Here is a 15,926-nt window from a genome sequence, read left to right as displayed (position 1 = left end):
GGTTCCCGCCCAGGTGACCTGCATCGAGGTGGTGGAGGCGTACGTGGAGAGGATCAAGGAGGTGAACCCCCTGATCAACGCGGTCGTCAAGGACAGGTGAGCGGAGGGCTGAGGGGGTGCTGGGCTCGCCGCTTGCCCCCTTCCTTCGGGCCGGGGCGATGCTCCGCACCGAGGGCTCAGCCGGGACGGTGCTCTCGGCTCCAGCACAGACCGGGGGGTCTCACCTCCCGTCACAAGCTCTTGCTGCAGTTGGGGTCTGCCCGCCCCGCGGGGACCCTGCTGCTCGCCGGTCCAGTGCCAGAACATCGCCCGCTGCCTCGTTGCAGGTTTGAGGAGGCCCTGCAGGAAGCCCAGCAGGTCGATAAGCTGCTTTCGGAAGGCCCTGGCGATGACTATCTGGAGGAGAAGTTCCCCTTGTTGGGAGTTCCCATCACTGTCAAGGAGGCCTTTTCTCTCCACGGTGGGTTTGCCTTTGTTCCTCTCTGCTTCACAGGTTGTGACTCACCACCCCCGGGTGATGGGTGGCTGTGGCAGGTGCTTGGAGGGAAGCACTTTCCCTTTCCTTGGTCTGCACCAAGCTCTGCCTGGGCTTCTGTGTCCGTGTTCACTAGTAGCACACAGGTGCTGCAGAGCTTATGGTGCCTCAGAGGAGCAGCCCTTGCTGGAAACCTCCTTCCTGCAGCCCTGGGTGGTGTCTGTGCACTGGCCTTGACACCTTCCTGTCAACCTTGGCACCGCAGGGATGCCCAACACCTCTGGCTTGGTCAACCGCCGCAACGTGATCGCCACCTCGGATGCCACCGTGGTGTCGCGGCTGAAGCAGGCGGGTGCCATCCCACTGGGTGTCACCAACTGCAGTGAGCTCTGCATGTGGTACGAGTCCAGCAACAGGGTCTACGGGCGGACCAACAACCCCTACGACCTGCAGAGGATCGTGGGTGGCAGCTCAGGTGAGCCCTGGCATCTTGGCACGGCACGACCGGCGGGTTTAAAATGCAGCCAGGGAAGGGTTGCAAATCTCTGCACGTGGCTTTAATGCGTCCCTGGGCTCCTGCAGAGCTCACAGGCCTCTTCCCTTGGCACTGCTGTTGGGCTGCTGGGGGTCCAGCTGCTTTGCCTCTTGTGAGTGTTTCACCTGGCATTGCTCCAGCTCGCTCTGTCTTACTTTGGCAGGAATATCCCTTTGGCCAAAATTCCCCAGCTGACCCCCAGCCACTGCTAAAGCAGGCATGGCCCCTGCCCCTCTGGGTCACTGTGAGATGCTCCTGCTTTTGCTGGATGACTTGCACCATAAACCTGGGGGGGTTTGCCATGTTGTCTCCTGTGCAGGTGGGGAGGGTGGTGTCCTGGCAGCTGCCTGCTCAGTCATAGGCGTGGGCTCTGACATCGGTGGCAGCATCCGGATGCCCGCCTTCTTCAACGGAGTCTTCGGCCATAAACCCACAACAGGTAAGGGGGTGTGGGGGTCTCCTCCTCCCCAGCAGAAATACCATGAGGTGGAATGGGGGCTGTGGGATGAACTGGTCTGGGACACCCCTGTGCTGGTCTCTGGTGGGATTGCTGTAAGGGCTCAGGTAACTCCTTGCATGGGACGAGCCCCCTGCGGGAGCACAGCCGGGCTTTGCAGTGGGAAGCCTTTGGTGGCAGAATGCCAGGAGCGTGGGAGACAGGGAGGGGTTTTACCCAGGCATTGCATCCTCAGCGTGGGATGTTTTCTCAAGGTTGGGATGTTTTTCTGGCTCTCAGTGTGCTGGCTGGGTGCTTTTCCTCCCTTCCCCCCCGCCGTGCACCTTGCCATCAGCCCTTGTGAGGTGTGCAGTCCCTGGGGAACCACGTCGCCCTGTGCCCAGAGCCCCCCAGCAGGGCTGCCCTTGCTTGGAGGTGATGCTCAAGGTGGTACCCAAGGTCTCTCTGCTCGCAGGGGTGGTGCCCAACGACGGCCAGTTCCCAAACGCTCACGGGGTGCGGACCAGCTTCCTGTGCACGGGACCCATGTGCCGCTATGCCGAGGACCTGGAGCCTGTGCTGAGGGTCATGGCCGGGCCCGGGGTCAGCAAGTGAGTTGCTCCCACTGCTCCTGGCTGCTGAGCTGGAGTCAGCAGCTCTCTGGTCTGCACAGTGGGTCAGTCCTTTGTACGAGACAGATCTGCACCCCACCCAGTTTGTTTGTTACTGATTTCCTTCCTCTGCCGCTGGCTTCAACGGGACCTTCGCAGCTGAGACTGTCCTTCCCACCACCCACGTGCTCTGGGGAACAGGCAGCCAGGAGCAGACTGTTGGTTCCCTCTTTACTTGCAAGCTGGTTCTCAGTGCTGTCCCACATGGCCCTCCCCTCCCGGGACTGGCCTTGCTCCTGAGTGTTACAGGGCCTTTTTCCTGTTGCTGAATGATGAGTTTTCCATCCCACACCACAGCCAGTTTGGTTCCTGCATAGGTCTGTGTAACCAAGAGCCTGCTATGTGGCAGGTGCCAGTGATGAGCAAAGCAGAGATGGGGCAGACAGGGCAGCCCTCCTCTGTGCCACAGCCTGTGAGCGGCTGTTGTCTCCATTACCACTTCTGTTTTTCCCTGGCTCTTGTGCAGTCCCAGCCTTGGCCATGGACGGGGTTTGTAATCACAAGGTTCTTCTGGAGAGATAAGAATTTTCCCAACGGGAACTTGCTGGGACTGACGGGGCGGGAGAGCAGCTGGGTAGACTGTGGGCAGCAGGTGTCTGTGTGTCCTCAGGGTCTGACCTTGCCACCCTGGGAGGCAGAGCAGTGTCTCCTGAGGACACATTAACATGTGTGTGAGCAGTTCTGGCAGCTGGGGAGGAGCCGGGGATGGGTTTGTGACAAAGCCCCTTTCCCAGGCTGAAACTGAATGAGAAAGTGTCACTGGAGAAAATCAAATTCCACTGCATGGATCACGACGGCGGGTCCGTTTTTGTGTCACCTGTGGACAAGGAGATCTTGCAGGCCCAAAAGAAGGTAGGAAGGAGCAGAGGTTGGTTCTCGCTGGGGTGAGCCTGAAGATAGAACCTGGGGATACCAGTCGGAGGAGCCCTGGGGAGGGGAGGGAGCTGCTCTGTGTGTGGCTCCTGTGGGGACTGGCAGGATGGAGGGCTGGGGAGGCAGCTTTCTGTTCCAGTCCTGTGCTTCCAGGGGTTAAAAAGTAGAACTTTTTCTTCTATGCTAAAGAAGAAGCAAGGAGAAGATCTTGTGAGCAGATGCCCTTGCCCTCTTCTCTGTACTTTCCATGGGCTGATGGCAGCACCTCACAACTTTATGGAAACAAACCCTTCCTACTCGTCCCTTCAGGTGGTGGAGCACATCGAAAGTGACCTGGGGGTCCGAGTTCAGCATGTGTCAATCCACAAGATGAAGTATTCTTTCCAGATCTGGTCAGCCATGATGTCGTCCAAGGACAGCAATGGAGAGGTGCGTCAGACCGAGCTGGCAAAGGCACAAATTTGGTGGCAGCAGGGAAGAATCAGCTGCCTGGGGCCAGCAGTGGAGAGTTGTAGGTTTTCCAGACCTGCCTGAGGGCTTTCCCTGCTCCATTTGTCCCCTCAGTCCTCCCTTCATCTCTTTCCAAAGACACACAGCCCCTTCTCCCTTGCTCTCCCATGGGATGAGGCCGTGGCTCCCAGCAGAGGAGCAATGTGGTGGAGGGAGGGGAAGGTCGTTTTGACACATTGACCTTCATGCAGGTTGGTAAGTCAGCCCAGCAGGGAGCATCCTGCCTCACTCTTGGCTCTGTGCTCTGTTGCAGGCTGAGATTAACAGCTTTTAGGATGCCAGGACAAGCAGGGCATTAGCAGTTTTCCAGCAGCAGGCCTGCCTGTGTTATATTTCCCTTGAATTGCAGCCACTGTGCTATGCTCTGTGCATGCAGGGAGGTATTTTACAGAGAAAAATCCTCTCAGGAGTGTCGTACCTTGTGCATTCCTGGCATGTGGGGAGTGGTGGGAAACAACACAGCCCCATGCACTAAGGAGGGCACATCTGGCTCCTCTGCCTCCTTCCTGGTCCCATGGCCATACCATAAGAGTAAATGCCTGAACATTATCTGGACATCATCCCTTGCATCATGCCCGTTGGGTGCTGGAAGGTGCTGCTGTGGGAGGCTCTCCCTCTTTCTTCCTGCCTCTGGCAGGGAGAGCTGCTCCTGCTGCCACCCTGGATCAGTGCTAGAGCTGCAGAGCACTCCTGATGTGTGAAATGAGCACTCACAGGCATCTCCTGTGTGAAAATGGGAAGGGCTCACATCAGGATAACAGGACAGCTGGAATTCCACTGTCCCTTGCAGCCTGTGCCTCCCTGCTGTGTGCTGGCAGTGCTGACGGGGGGAGTGGGTGTGTTACAGGAGGCACAGCGATTCACAGACCTGCTGGGGGACCACGGGAAGCCGGTGTGGCCGCTGTGGGAGCTGATGAAGTGGCTCGTGGGGATGTCTTCTCACACCTTCCCAGCTATTGGTGAGGCTGGGGGGAGCCCTGGGAAGTGCAGAGGCAGTGGTGGGGCAGAGGAGTTGTTATATACAGGTAGTCCCAGTGCCTAGCAAAGGGACTTGGGGTTTGTGCTGAGCAGCTTCAGCCTGGTTTTGTAATGACACTCAGTGTCTTTGAGTCACATTCAAGCTTGAGGGAGAGTTGGCTGGATCTTTGATGCATGGGAGTGGGTATCCTAGGTGAGGATGATGAACTCCTGCTGTGAGCCCTGTCAGAACTGCTGGGGAGTTTAGAGGGAGCCAGTCAGGGTCTGCACTGATCTGATTTCATAGCAGCAGGTACCAGAGAACCCTAATCAGTGCAGTTGGGCTGTTGTCTAATGAGTGCTGAGGTGGCTCTGCCAGCTGTGCTCAACCCCAGCACCTGGAAAGCTGGAAATGAGGGGCAGGCTGAAAGCTTGTCCCTTGGCAGATCTGGGGGGATGCTGCCCACAGAGTCATGCCAGGGGCAATCTGCTGTGGGTACTGGTGGGCAGGGGGACTTGGGGGGTGCACTAGGACTGGGGGATGCTGGGTGTGGCCAGGCAATGTGCTTTGTGCCCCACATAGCCCAGTTTTCTCGCTCTATGTCCCTATTTGTACCCTTTCCCTGCAGCCCTGGGGCTGACGGAGAAGCTGATGAAGCTCAACCACAGTGGGAATGCCAAGCTGGTGAGCATGGGGAAGAGCCTGCAGGAGGAGATGGAGGCGCTGCTGGGGCAGGACGGGGTGCTCCTCTACCCCTCACACCCCACCATCGCCCCCAAGCACCACTCCCCCATCTGCATGCCCTTCAACTTTGCCTACACAGGTGAGCAGCTCTGGCTCTTGTGGGGTGCAGGTAGGGCTGCCCAGGCTGGCAGCCAGGGTGTTGTACCCAAAATGTTCCCATTGCTGATGGTGGGCTGTGCAGCACAGAGAGGGGTCTGGCTGCTCCACAACAAGAGTTGTCACACTTTGTGCCATGGGGCATCTTTCACCTGCTGTCCACAGCGGGGCAGGTCTGAGTGATGTGTCTAATCTCAGGGGCCAGTGTGCCCAGAGGTGTTCCAGCTACTGCTGTGGTTTAGCAGGAACCTGAGAGCCAGCATATCTTGGGGTACAGTCTGGGGCTCCTTGCATGGCTTCCCTATGGCCCGAGCACCTTGGTGCTAGTGCTGGTGTCAGTGCTGCCTGGCTTTGGAGGGATGGAGGAGTAGTGTCCCAAACCAGATCTTGGCATGCCATCCCTCATAGGTGCTATTTGCAGATATGATGTGTACACTGGGAACCTCTGGCCAGTGATATCCCTTGTCACCATGTCACAGCACCACTGTGTCAAGCACCAGCTCCCAGGAGAAACACGACGTGCCCGGGGTGGGAGAGCCAGGCAGTGGTGTATCCTGGTCACTGTGCTCACTCTGATCCATCCTTTTCTCTTCCAGCCATCTTCAATGTCCTGGGCCTGCCGGTGACACAGTGCCCACTGGGGCTGGGCAGTGAGGGGCTCCCACTGGGCATCCAGCTGGTGGCAGCTGCCTACAACGACCACCTGACACTGGCGGTGGCCCAGTACCTGGAGAAGGCCTTTGGAGGATGGGTTTTGCCAGGGAAAGTTTAGCCTTGGGAGGCAGGAACAGAGAGGGTGGTGCCCAGCGAGGCGGTGGCAGGTGCTGATGTTCCCTTTGCATCCCACTGCGCCCTCCTGGGAGCAGCTGGCGGTGCCTCCGGCCATGGGGCAGCCGGGCTGTTGCTGTTGGATTCTTCATCCCTGCAGCACCTTCTGTCAGGGAGAGACCTGCCCTCCCTGAGCCCCTCAGGAGCCCCAGTGCTGCAGGCTGAGGAGGTCCTGCCTGCAGTGGGCATCCACCTTTTCCTGGCCATGGAGATGGCCAGCGCTGTAACCCTTGCTGCTTTTGAAGATGCTGAGTGTGATCTTGGCAGAGGAGATGCTACCAGACTGCTGGGGGGCAGCCACTCATCCCCTGTTGGGGCCCCCCTGGGCAAATGAGGGTCCTCCTTGGCCTGACCCTGCCCACAAGACTGGACTGTGCCTGCTGCACCCAGGCTTGGCAGCCCCCACAGCCCCCCTGGTCTGCTGCAGCATTCCCACTGCCCTCTGACCAAAAAGGGAGAGGGGCTGAGGGGGCTGGACTGAGCCCTACTCCTGCCTCACCAGAAGTGCTTTGTGGGGTAAGGGGTGCTGGGCTCTGCCATGTGTGCAGTTCCGGAAGGAGCTGTTGCTCTGAGAGCATTTGTAGCACTGGATAAAGTATCTCCTGCCTGTTTCTTCCCCTTCTGTCTGGGAGGGATCACTCCTGCCACCTGCCCTGCCAAGCTGCCTGGCCTGTGCCCCAGGAGTGGACATGGGCAGCGATGTGGGGAGCTGTCTGGGTGGACAGCAAGCACAAGGTGTTCTCAGTGAGCGTGGTATTAAAGAGTCTGTCCAGTCTGCTGTGGCCATGTGTCCTTGTTCCTGATGGCTGTCACCGTGCCAGCTCCCACTGGGCACTGGCCCCATCTCTGCTCGGGATGTGTGGGATCTGCCCAGTGCTGCTGGCTGTTGGAGCAGTGCAGGCACAGTAGTGGAGGTGCTGGCATTGACCCCAGGTGTGGCACTCGGACACTGTGGGCCTCTTGTTTTGGAATGCCCTAGCTGATGGTGACTGCTCAGCCCCTGGCAGCACTGAAGAGTGCCAGCAAGCTCCACATGCTGCCATCCATGGCTCCATTAGTCCTTTAATGGTTGCAACAGCCCTTGGGAAGCTCAAGTCTGGCTGCTTTCTGTCCCAGTGGGCTGCCAAAGGCCTGGGGCTCGTGGGGTGATGCACAACCACATGCAGGTCCCTTGGGGTCTCTAGGGCAGAGCTGTAGTCTCAGCCCTGTGTGTCCAGACTGCAGCATTAGTCTTGGCAAGGATAAAACTTGTTGTTCGTTTTGCAGGGACATCCTGGCCTGTGTCTGCCCTGCTCTGTGTTGCCCCTGGCCCAACCCCCATGCTCCTTTCTGTCCCCGGGCCACTGATGGTCCCTGCAGGGGGGGTGCAGGGTGCTGGGATGGGGTGCAGGCAGCATGCAGCAGGGTGCTGGCACTGGCTGTGTCTTGGCTCTGGCGTGCAGAGGGCACTGCTGAGCACCCATGGCCCGCGGGGATGCTGCCAACAAGGAAGGAAGGGAAAAAAACAAACCCTGGCTCAGGAAAAAACGCACAAACCACCAAAGCCAAATCACATGTCACTGGACGTCTCCCAGCACAGGGGCACAGAGGACTCAGACCTGTCCCCAGTCTGGAGGGAACCTGGCAACTGAGCAGACCCTGATGACGCTTCCAGTGAACGCTCAGAGCCGGATGTGGGGCTGCTGAGCTGAGGGTGTTGCATTTTACAGAGCGTGGTGGGCACAGGTGGGTTCCTGATACAGCAGGGACCAGCAAGGAACTGCGTGGGTCAAGGTAGGGGGGAGCACCGGTACCTCAGGTGCCATGACAACAGGGATGCAGGCAAAGGAGGGGATGTTGTGGAGAGGGGGTTAAATCCCCACAATCTCAGCCAACGGGATATCCACCACGCCATACTTTTATGGTTGCTACAACACGGGGAGGGTTGCTGAGGTTTTCCCTCTGGCCAAGGCAGAAGGGGAACAGGTGTGCTGGGGTCATTGTGGGGCTTGCAGGGACTGGCCTGTGGCCACCCTCACTGCTGTGGAGGCACTGTCTCCCCTGTGCTGCCTCCAGCAGCTGGAGAAGCCCTGTCCCTGCCTCTGCAGGCAGCCGGTCCATCAGTTCCCCAGTTCTGTGCCCCCAGTCTTGGGGACTTCTTCCTCCAGGCAGAAATGGTCCTGCCTTCGCTGGGGTCTGCTGCTAAGCCGGGAGGGCTCTTGCTGGCTTCGGGGTGGGGGCAATCCCTAAACCCACTGCCTGTGCTTGGGCTCTGGAGTTTCAGAGGTCTTGCCTCTGAGCCCTCACCCGCGGTTTGCAACTGCACGTCCCTGCTTGTTGGCTGCTCCTCCTTGTTTCGAGCTCTGAATGCTGCAAGGGACAGAAAACAGGGACAGCATTTTGTACCTGCCTGCCGAGGTGGCTGCGCTCGTAACATTAGCACAGAGTCAGTGTGAAATGGGAAGAGCGAGAGGCAGCAGCTGCAGTGAGCCAGCCCCGCTGGTGTCCTGTCTGGCCAGGGGATTCTCCCACCCCTTTGCCTCTGGAGGTGGCCCCGGGCTCCCCACAGGCGGACGTGTCCCTGCAACCAGTAGGTTGGCACTGGTGGCCTCAAAGCCCTTGCACATCTCCCCCAGGAGAGGAAGGTTACCTCCGTGGCCATCAACAATAGGGAAAGATTCCTGGTAGCTGAATCACGGGGCAAGGCCATGGTAAGGAGGGGTTGGCCAGGTGTCAGACAGAGGTGCCCAGTGGGACAAGCCTCTGCTGTGGTTCACAGGACTGAGGTCTCTGCTAACAGCCCCAAGGGGTCCCTCGGGGTGTCCCATTGTACCTGGTTGGGTGCCAGCACACATGGGGCGCTCCCCATACCAGGGAGGCTGTGGGAGGGCTGGGGGTGTCCTGGCAGCGGTGTCACTGGTTGTGCCAGTGTGAGTCATGCCCAGAGCTGGGCTGAGTCACCTCCACAGTGGTGTGAGCATTGGGTGAGGAGGTTTCACAGACCCACATCCCCGTGACGTCGGCAGCCTCTCTGTAACAGGCACCTCTGTGCCACGCTGGGCATGCAGACTCCATGGGCAAGGCTTGCCTGTGGCTGGTGTCGCTGGCTGAAGCTTTTCAAAAAAAATATCCTTTCTCTAACCACAGGTCCCAGCTGCCCATCATGTCTGCAGGTGGCAGAACAGCTCCAGCACACCCATCCCTCGCCACAGCCCCCGGTGCGGAGGTGTAGCGTGGGGACAGATGGACGGGCCGTGGTGGGATGAGCCCTGCCCTGCACCTGCTGCTGTCTCTGGCCAGCTGCTCCCTCCTCTGGGGTAAGCTGGTGCTGGAGGCTGGGGGGACCCTGGGTGCAGGGCAGGGGTGGCACAGGGACACCTCTTAGAGCTATAGAAGGTACCTGCGGAGAGGAGGGGACCGAGCGGTTTTCAAGTTGGGAGAGGAAAGAAAACCCCAGGGTCAGCAGCAGCTGTGTCAGGGTGTCGGTGCCTTTGGCAGGAGCATGGAGAGGGTTCTCTTGGTGTGTGAGGCATTGGGGGGATGCAGGTGCTGAGCATCCTGCTGCAGAGTCAGTGTTTGCCCGCCGTTGCCGAGCTGAAGCTGGGGATTGTGGGAGGGGGAACCTGTGCAGCATAACCATGCAGTGACTGGCCAAGGAGGGGACCCTGCAGAGCAGAGCAGCGCTGCCTGACACACCTCTGCCCCCTCCCAGGGATGCTGCTGCGGCCACGGCACGTGAGGCTGGAGGCACAGAACTTCCACGTGTGGCTGCGGTGGGAGCCGGACCCCAGCTCGCCCAGCCATGCCACCTATCAGGTGGAGTGGAGGAAGCGGTAGGTGGGGAGGAGGGGGCAAAGGGTCTGGTCCCCCAACACCCTGACAGAGGCTGTTGGGGACCCTTGGTAGCCAGAGGGTTGCTGTCTGGCAGTAAATAACACAGAGGAACAGAGCAGTGGAGTTGACAGGGATCGGCTCGTCCCACCCCTGCACAGGCAAGGTCAGCTCGGGACAGTGTCCTGTTGGGTTTTGAACACCTTCAGGGATGGAGCCTCCACACCTCTCTGGGCAGCTTGGTCCCTTTCCTGGTGGCTCTGCCAGTAAAAAACAAAGGGGTGGCTTTTGTGCTGGGGTTTTGGGTTTGAGGGTTTTTTTCATTATGCTGAATGGGATTTCCTGTATTTCAACATGTGGCACCTGCCTCTCGTCCTTTTGCCAGGCATTGCTGAGAGGAAGGCTTCATCTTCTTTTCTCCATTGTGTTGATAAGACCCCTCACCCAAAGCCACCTTTCTCTGAGACTCAGCAGTCACTGCTCACTTGGCCTCCCTCGCAGCACAGAGCCTCAACCCCTCGGTGGGCTCTCCCTGCCCACATGTGTTTCCTCATCGCAGAGAGCACAGGTCAGGCTGTAGTGCCAGGTGCCCTCTGTCCCCAGGAGGGACTCGACTTGCTGGTGACACCCCTCCTCACACATCTCAGGACATTGTTGACCAACACCTCGACTTTCCTACACTTCCTGCCTTGGCAGGGTGGCGGTGGCTGGGCAGCCCTCCCTTTGGGCTGGGGAGGTGCCAAAAAGGAGCAATCCCTGTGCTTTCTCCCTGGGCAGGACCTCGAGCTGGATCAAGGCAGATGCCTGCAGGGGGAACAGCACTGGCTCCTGGGAGTGTGAGTTGTATTTTGACAGGATCCACGATATCTACTGGGCACGGGTGAGAGCGGTGGCCGGAGGCGAGCAGTCTGAGTGGGCCAGTTCCAGCGAGCTGCAGCTGTACAGAGACAGTAAGGACAGGGGAGCTCCTCCAGCTGGGCTCTTCCTGGGAGGGGAAAAATGGGGGGAGAGATACTTGAAGAGAGCTGGTGGGATACAGTGAGAAATCATATGAGGATACTGGTGGGAAAAGTGCTAAGAGCTCTGACTGGAGGAAAGGGATGGGGCAGAGCTGCTAGAGGAGGACTGGGTGAAGAGCAAGGGGACAGAGGAGGCACACTGAGGTGAGGACGATGGATGGGAGGCCCAAGGCCAACAAGACAACGTGAGAATTTGGGTTTCTGGAGAATGCAGTGAGTTGGGGAAAGAGGATACACCTCCAGGCTTGGCTTTGGAAAGGTGTTTTTGCTCCAGCAAGATGAAGCTGGGGCAGGCGGGGGCAGGCAGGGGCAGCCCCTCTGGTGATGCCTTCACCTTGGCTGCCATGTTCACCAGGTGGAGGAATGTGCCACTTCTCAGTCACAAACTGTCCTGTCCAGAAAGCCAAGAGGTTTCTTGGGGACAGGAAAGACTCAAGACCACTGACACACCTCACAGGGGGTTGTTGTATGAACCAAACATGCCAGTGGCTAAATGGGGTCGACATTCGTTGCTTGGGTTCCCTTGTTCATTCCCTCTGCATCCAGCTGGCATGGAAAGGGGTGTGCTTACCTAGAATGTGATTCCTGCCCTCAGCAGTGGGTCTCCAGGCCCTGGGGGATGGGTCAGGGGTGAAGGGCTTGGAACTGGGAGTGGTGGTGCCACAAGTCTGTCGGCGTGAGGAGGAAGCAGAAGAAGTGTTGGCTGTCATGAAGAGGTGGTGGCTGCCCTTCCTAAAGCTGGTTTCACAGCACAAAGTGCCATCAGGCGAGACCCAAGGAGCTTCTGTGCACTGGGAGGAGGATGTCAGATAGAAAAATATCATTTCTAGAGAAACAAGATGCCTGCCTTCTTTTGAAGGGCTTAGTTTTCTTCTTTTCTTTTTTCCCCCTCCCTATAGCAATTGTGGGGCCCCCCAAGTTGTCCTGGCTGCTCCGGGATCAAATCCTCCACGTGAACATCGCCGTGCCACTCACTCCCTACCAGAGAAGAACTGGTTCCTACAAGCCAGTGGACAGAGTGCTGCTGAAACTGTGGTACTGGCTGCACCTGTACGAGGGGGACCTGCTTGTCCAGCAGGTGTGTGGCAGCTGGGCAGGGCTCGGAGCGTGCGGGGTTTGCATGAGATTTCCTGGGGCAGCAAAGCTGCTGTCTCAGGTTGCTTTGGTGTGGGGGTGCCTGTGCCCCAGCCCTGCCCACACCTGACTGCTCCCCCAGTCTGGGGCTCACACCCCAGCAAGGCAGGAGACCCCTTTCCTCCCTCAGACTGCATGGGTAAGGAGAACCCGTGACGGGTTCTGTTCAGATGAAAGGTGATGCCACAGTGGTTCCAGAAGGCGCTCTGGGACCTGAACACCTTCTGGGGTGAAGAACCAAGCACTGGAGGTGCCAGGGAGCAGGGGCTGTGGAGCAAGTGGGACACCGAGGCTGCACTGGGCAGTGGAGCCATGCACAGCCACTGTGGTCACCTGTCCCATCGACTTCCAGGTGCCCTGCAAACGGAGCAGCGAGGAAGTGCCGTGCACCTTCGGGCCCCTGAAGCCCAGCACACGGTACTGCGTCCGGACGGCAGCCGCTGGCATGGCCAGGGAGAGGAGCCGGGAGGCCGAGCAGTGCCTGGTGACTCCGGCAAGCCCCCCAGGTGGGAGGAGCACTCTCGCCAGCTCAGCCGGCGCGGTTGCATCTCGGGTCCTGCAGTCTTGCGTGTGGGTCCCTCACCCCCAGCCATTGTGATCAGGGTTGTGACCCAGCACTGCCCTGTGGGGACCTCTCAGGGCGATGCTGTCTCACCCTCTGCCTTGGGCTTGCCTCCTGGAACATCCCAGCCTTCCACAGGGGCTCCAGGGGAAACACTGGCACAGGGTGGGCCGGGAGGGATGTGCTGGTGTCTTTCCACCCGTCAGTCTGCTGTGACCTCCCAACAGGCTTTCCCTGGCTTCCTGCCATGCTGAGTGCCTTCTTTGTGCTTCTGCTGCTGAGTGTGGCCGGGTGCTGCTTCATCCAGCTGCACATATTCCTTAAACCCTCGGAGATGCACCTCCCAAAAACACTGGTGAGTGACGATCCTCCTCCAGCCTCTGCCCCATGTGTGCTGCAGCCGAGCTGGGATACCCTCTGTTTCCAGGGGCTCAGCACCTCCTTCCCTCCACCTCTCGCCCCACCAAGCCCATCTTGGTAGCCAGGTGCCTCCTCTGCTGTCCAAACCACTGTACCCCCATGGGAAGGCACTGGTGGAGTGCATCAGCCAGCTGTGGGTCACAGTGCAGGAGGGGTCTCAGCAGCACGGCCCCCATGCTGGTAGGGGTTTCAGCTGGCTGAGGCTGACCCTGTCACTGCTTCTGTCCCTGCAGGCACTCCTGAACAACGAGCTGAGTGTGGCCATCCGGATGCCTCCCCTCGAGCTTGAGGAGGAGCCGCTGGCCCTGCTCCTGCAGACTGTGCTCTCCTCCTGTGGGCCACCTGCAGCAGGACAGGCATCGCCCACGGTCCCACTGTTCCTCCGAGGCCTCGCACAGGACATGACCAGCTACTGTGCCAATGGGTTTGGCCTGGGCTGCCCCACGGGAAGCGACCCATCCTGCACCCACAGCCTGCTGGAACATGCCTTGGGCTCCCAGGTCCCATCACAGCCGGAAAAAGATGAGAAAAGTGACGGGGATGATGTGCCGGAGCAGCTGGTGCCAGTGGGACTGACCAGAAACAGCTACATAGGTGACAGGGACAGCCGTACACCCAAGACCCTGCACCTCCAGCTGTATTCTAAATGCCAGTGCCCAGCCCTGGGAGTAGGCAGCCACCTTCCTCTGCCCATACCCAGCAGGAGCTGCAGTCAGGAGGACCTGCGGGAGGGTCTCGGCATGGCTGGGCACTGGGTCCCACTCAGCTCCGTGAAGCTGCCGGCCAGTGAGGAGGAGGAGGGAGGGCAGCTCCTCTGCGCTCTCCAGTCCCTGCCTGGCGTTGAGACTGAGCCAGGTGACAGCACCATGCAGCGAGGCCACTCAGAGCAGGCAGCACCGGGCATCCCCAGCCCCTGCCAGCCACTGCCTTCGCCCGGCAACGTCCTGCAGGCAGCTGCCTTCTCCGGCTACGAGCCACGTGCCCCACCTGGGCCACCGTGAGTGGGGGCACCCTGGGGATCTCCGGGAGCCCCCAGCTCCCAGCACAGTCCAAGGTGCCCCCCAGCCATGGTGGCTGCCTGCCCCAACCTGCTGGTGCCAGGCTGGGGACAGGGCAGGGGCAGGTTCCCATGGGCAGGCACAGGTGTGCTCCAGGCTTGGCTGCCATGGATGGGCAGGATCCGCATCTCCAGAGCTTCCCTTCCAGGATTTTGGTGCTATGGAGCTAAAGCACAAGGAGAAGAGACCAAAGTTCAACTCCCAAAACTCTTATCTATTTATCTACTTGTATGTGTGTATATGTGATACAGTATCTATACTAATGCAAATTTATGTAACACTCATATATAAACCCTCTTTAATGAAAGAGGAGATTGGGGTTTTTTACTTCTCTGGAAATACTGACTGTGTGCTGGAGTTGTTTTTAAATATCACTCATTTATTACAGAAAGCTGGCTTCTGTGCTCACTGTTTCTGTGTTACAGACCCAGCACAGCCGTGTCTGAACAGCAGCTGGGAAAGCCACTGGGAAAACTGGGGGAAGGTCAGCAAACCCTTTCTGTCCTGATACCTTTCGTTTGAGACTGGTGACTAAAACGTTTCCACCTTCGGAGCTGCACTTTGGGTTGTTGTTTTCTGTGTACACACGGCCATCTAGTGGAACCGTGGAACGGTGACATCGGGGAACGTCCACTAGATAGCGGTGTGTACTTGAAAAAGATGTAAATGCATCGTGGTTCTCTCCAGACCACCGAATGTGAAGATCCAAAGTTGAAAACGTCCTCAATTCAGTTTTGGGAAACGGACTTGCAATTTTGGCGCTGGGCTCCTGCAAGCGAAGTACAGCCCTTTCCCCCAGGAAGGAAAGCCCATCCCCTCGATGTCTCAGGTGCAGATGGTGGGCTGCCCAGGGCACTCCACAGGCAGCAAGACTTTCTGTCCTGAACCCCTTTTGTCTGGGAGCAATCTTTGGCTGTATTCAATTTTGGGAGAGGGGAAACCTCCTTGTGCTGTGCCACAGGCTGGCATCAGTGGTGTTCAGCTCTGCTGACAAATCCAGGCTCCGGGACTGATGAGATTTACTCCGGATCTGGGAACAGGTGAGAAACTGGTGTCCACGTCCACTGTGTTGGAGGTGCCAGGCTCGCACTGGGGCACAGCTGGTGCTCTGATCACAGCTGGCCAGGTCTCTGCAGATCAGAAGAGAACCAGCTCTTTTCTGAATCTGTGGCAGGGCAATGGTGCTGGGATCCCCACAGGTGATTCAGGCAGTTACTCACTGGCAGCAGAGGCTTGCCCTGGCCCAGGGGTGGCTGAAGCAGCTGGGATGTCCCCACTGATATGAAAGAGTTGTTCATGCAGAGTGGAAAAAGGCAGAAGGCTCATGACATTTCAAGATGGCATTTAGCATCTGAAGTTTCCAATCTCTTGGATGCAAGAGGGGGTTTTCTGCTTTGCCTCAGAGGTGCAAGCAGCATGTGGGACTCTGCAGAGCCACAGGGAGAAAAGGTGTGACACTTGCTGGGACTGAGGTCCCAGCATGTCCCAACAGAGACCTCTGTGCAGGACAGAGGGTCTGGGTGGAGTGCCTGGATTAGACTCTGTTTTGCTGTACCTGACCAGGTATTTTGTGCTGAGCAGGATGGAGCTGGGTCAGGTGTAAGCCCCCAGCCCCAAGCAGGCTCCCAGCCTCAGGCAGGCCTGGCCAGTCCCTCCATCAGCACTGCAGCCTCAGGCATGTACATACACCCGGCTCCTGCCTCAGCATCCCACACTGCCTCCACAGCATGGAGAGGGGTGAGCCAGTGACTGGGCTTCAGGCACCCAGCCCACCCCACAGCACCATCATCTCTGAGG

General features: G+C 58.6%; 2 protein-coding genes across 4 annotated transcripts in view; both read left to right on the top strand.

Moving 5' to 3' along the window:
- The window catches only part of FAAH2 (fatty acid amide hydrolase 2), a 16,039-nt gene extending 9,137 nt beyond the window's left edge, over nt 1–6,902 (top strand). The window contains exons 3-12 of the mRNA XM_027662292.1: nt 14–96; nt 327–460; nt 741–950; nt 1,330–1,449; nt 1,922–2,057; nt 2,852–2,969; nt 3,300–3,419; nt 4,348–4,459; nt 5,087–5,281; nt 5,895–6,902. Of these exons, the coding sequence (XP_027518093.1) occupies nt 14–96; nt 327–460; nt 741–950; nt 1,330–1,449; nt 1,922–2,057; nt 2,852–2,969; nt 3,300–3,419; nt 4,348–4,459; nt 5,087–5,281; nt 5,895–6,070 (1,404 nt within the window). The 3' untranslated portion in view covers nt 6,071–6,902. The remainder of the gene's footprint in view (nt 1–13; nt 97–326; nt 461–740; nt 951–1,329; nt 1,450–1,921; nt 2,058–2,851; nt 2,970–3,299; nt 3,420–4,347; nt 4,460–5,086; nt 5,282–5,894) is intronic.
- Nucleotides 6,903–7,663: 761 nt separating this feature from the next.
- On the top strand, nt 7,664–14,483 carry LOC113956195. Of its 3 annotated transcripts, none has more exons than XM_027662461.1 (8): nt 7,664–7,851; nt 9,253–9,422; nt 9,818–9,938; nt 10,714–10,886; nt 11,855–12,033; nt 12,442–12,595; nt 12,879–13,006; nt 13,305–14,483. In XM_027662461.1, exons 2-8 carry the CDS (start codon nt 9,368–9,370, stop codon nt 14,070–14,072), a joined length of 1,578 nt encoding a protein of 525 aa, XP_027518262.1. In that variant the 5' UTR covers nt 7,664–7,851; nt 9,253–9,367; the 3' UTR covers nt 14,073–14,483. The 3 variants fall into 3 exon arrangements, with proteins under 3 accessions (XP_027518262.1, XP_027518261.1, XP_027518263.1); XM_027662460.1 differs by having other exon boundaries at nt 7,664–7,899; XM_027662462.1 differs by lacking the exon at nt 9,818–9,938 and having other exon boundaries at nt 7,664–7,899.
- The last annotated feature ends 1,443 nt before the right edge of the window (nt 14,484–15,926 follow it).

This window comes from Corapipo altera, unplaced genomic scaffold (assembly GCF_003945725.1).
Source record: "Corapipo altera isolate COAL_440 unplaced genomic scaffold, ASM394572v1 326, whole genome shotgun sequence".
In the NCBI taxonomy this organism is placed as follows: domain Eukaryota; kingdom Metazoa; phylum Chordata; class Aves; order Passeriformes; family Pipridae; genus Corapipo; species Corapipo altera.
Note: the sequence above shows the minus strand (reverse complement) of the source record. Positions and strands in the feature narration are given on the sequence as shown.

What these genes read in the sequence shown, in the direction of transcription:
- LOC113956195 (XM_027662461.1), top strand. Translation starts at nt 9,368, where the DNA reads ATGAGCCCTGCCCTGCACCTGCTGCTGTCTCTGGCCAGCTGCTCCCTC. An exon ending in GCTGCAGCTGTACAGAGACA is followed by an intron (nt 10,887 to 11,854) that starts GTAAGGACAGGG and finishes CCCTCCCTATAG; the next exon opens with CAATTGTGGGGCCCCCCAAG. An exon ending in GACTCCGGCAAGCCCCCCAG is followed by an intron (nt 12,596 to 12,878) that starts GTGGGAGGAGCA and finishes ACCTCCCAACAG; the next exon opens with GCTTTCCCTGGCTTCCTGCC.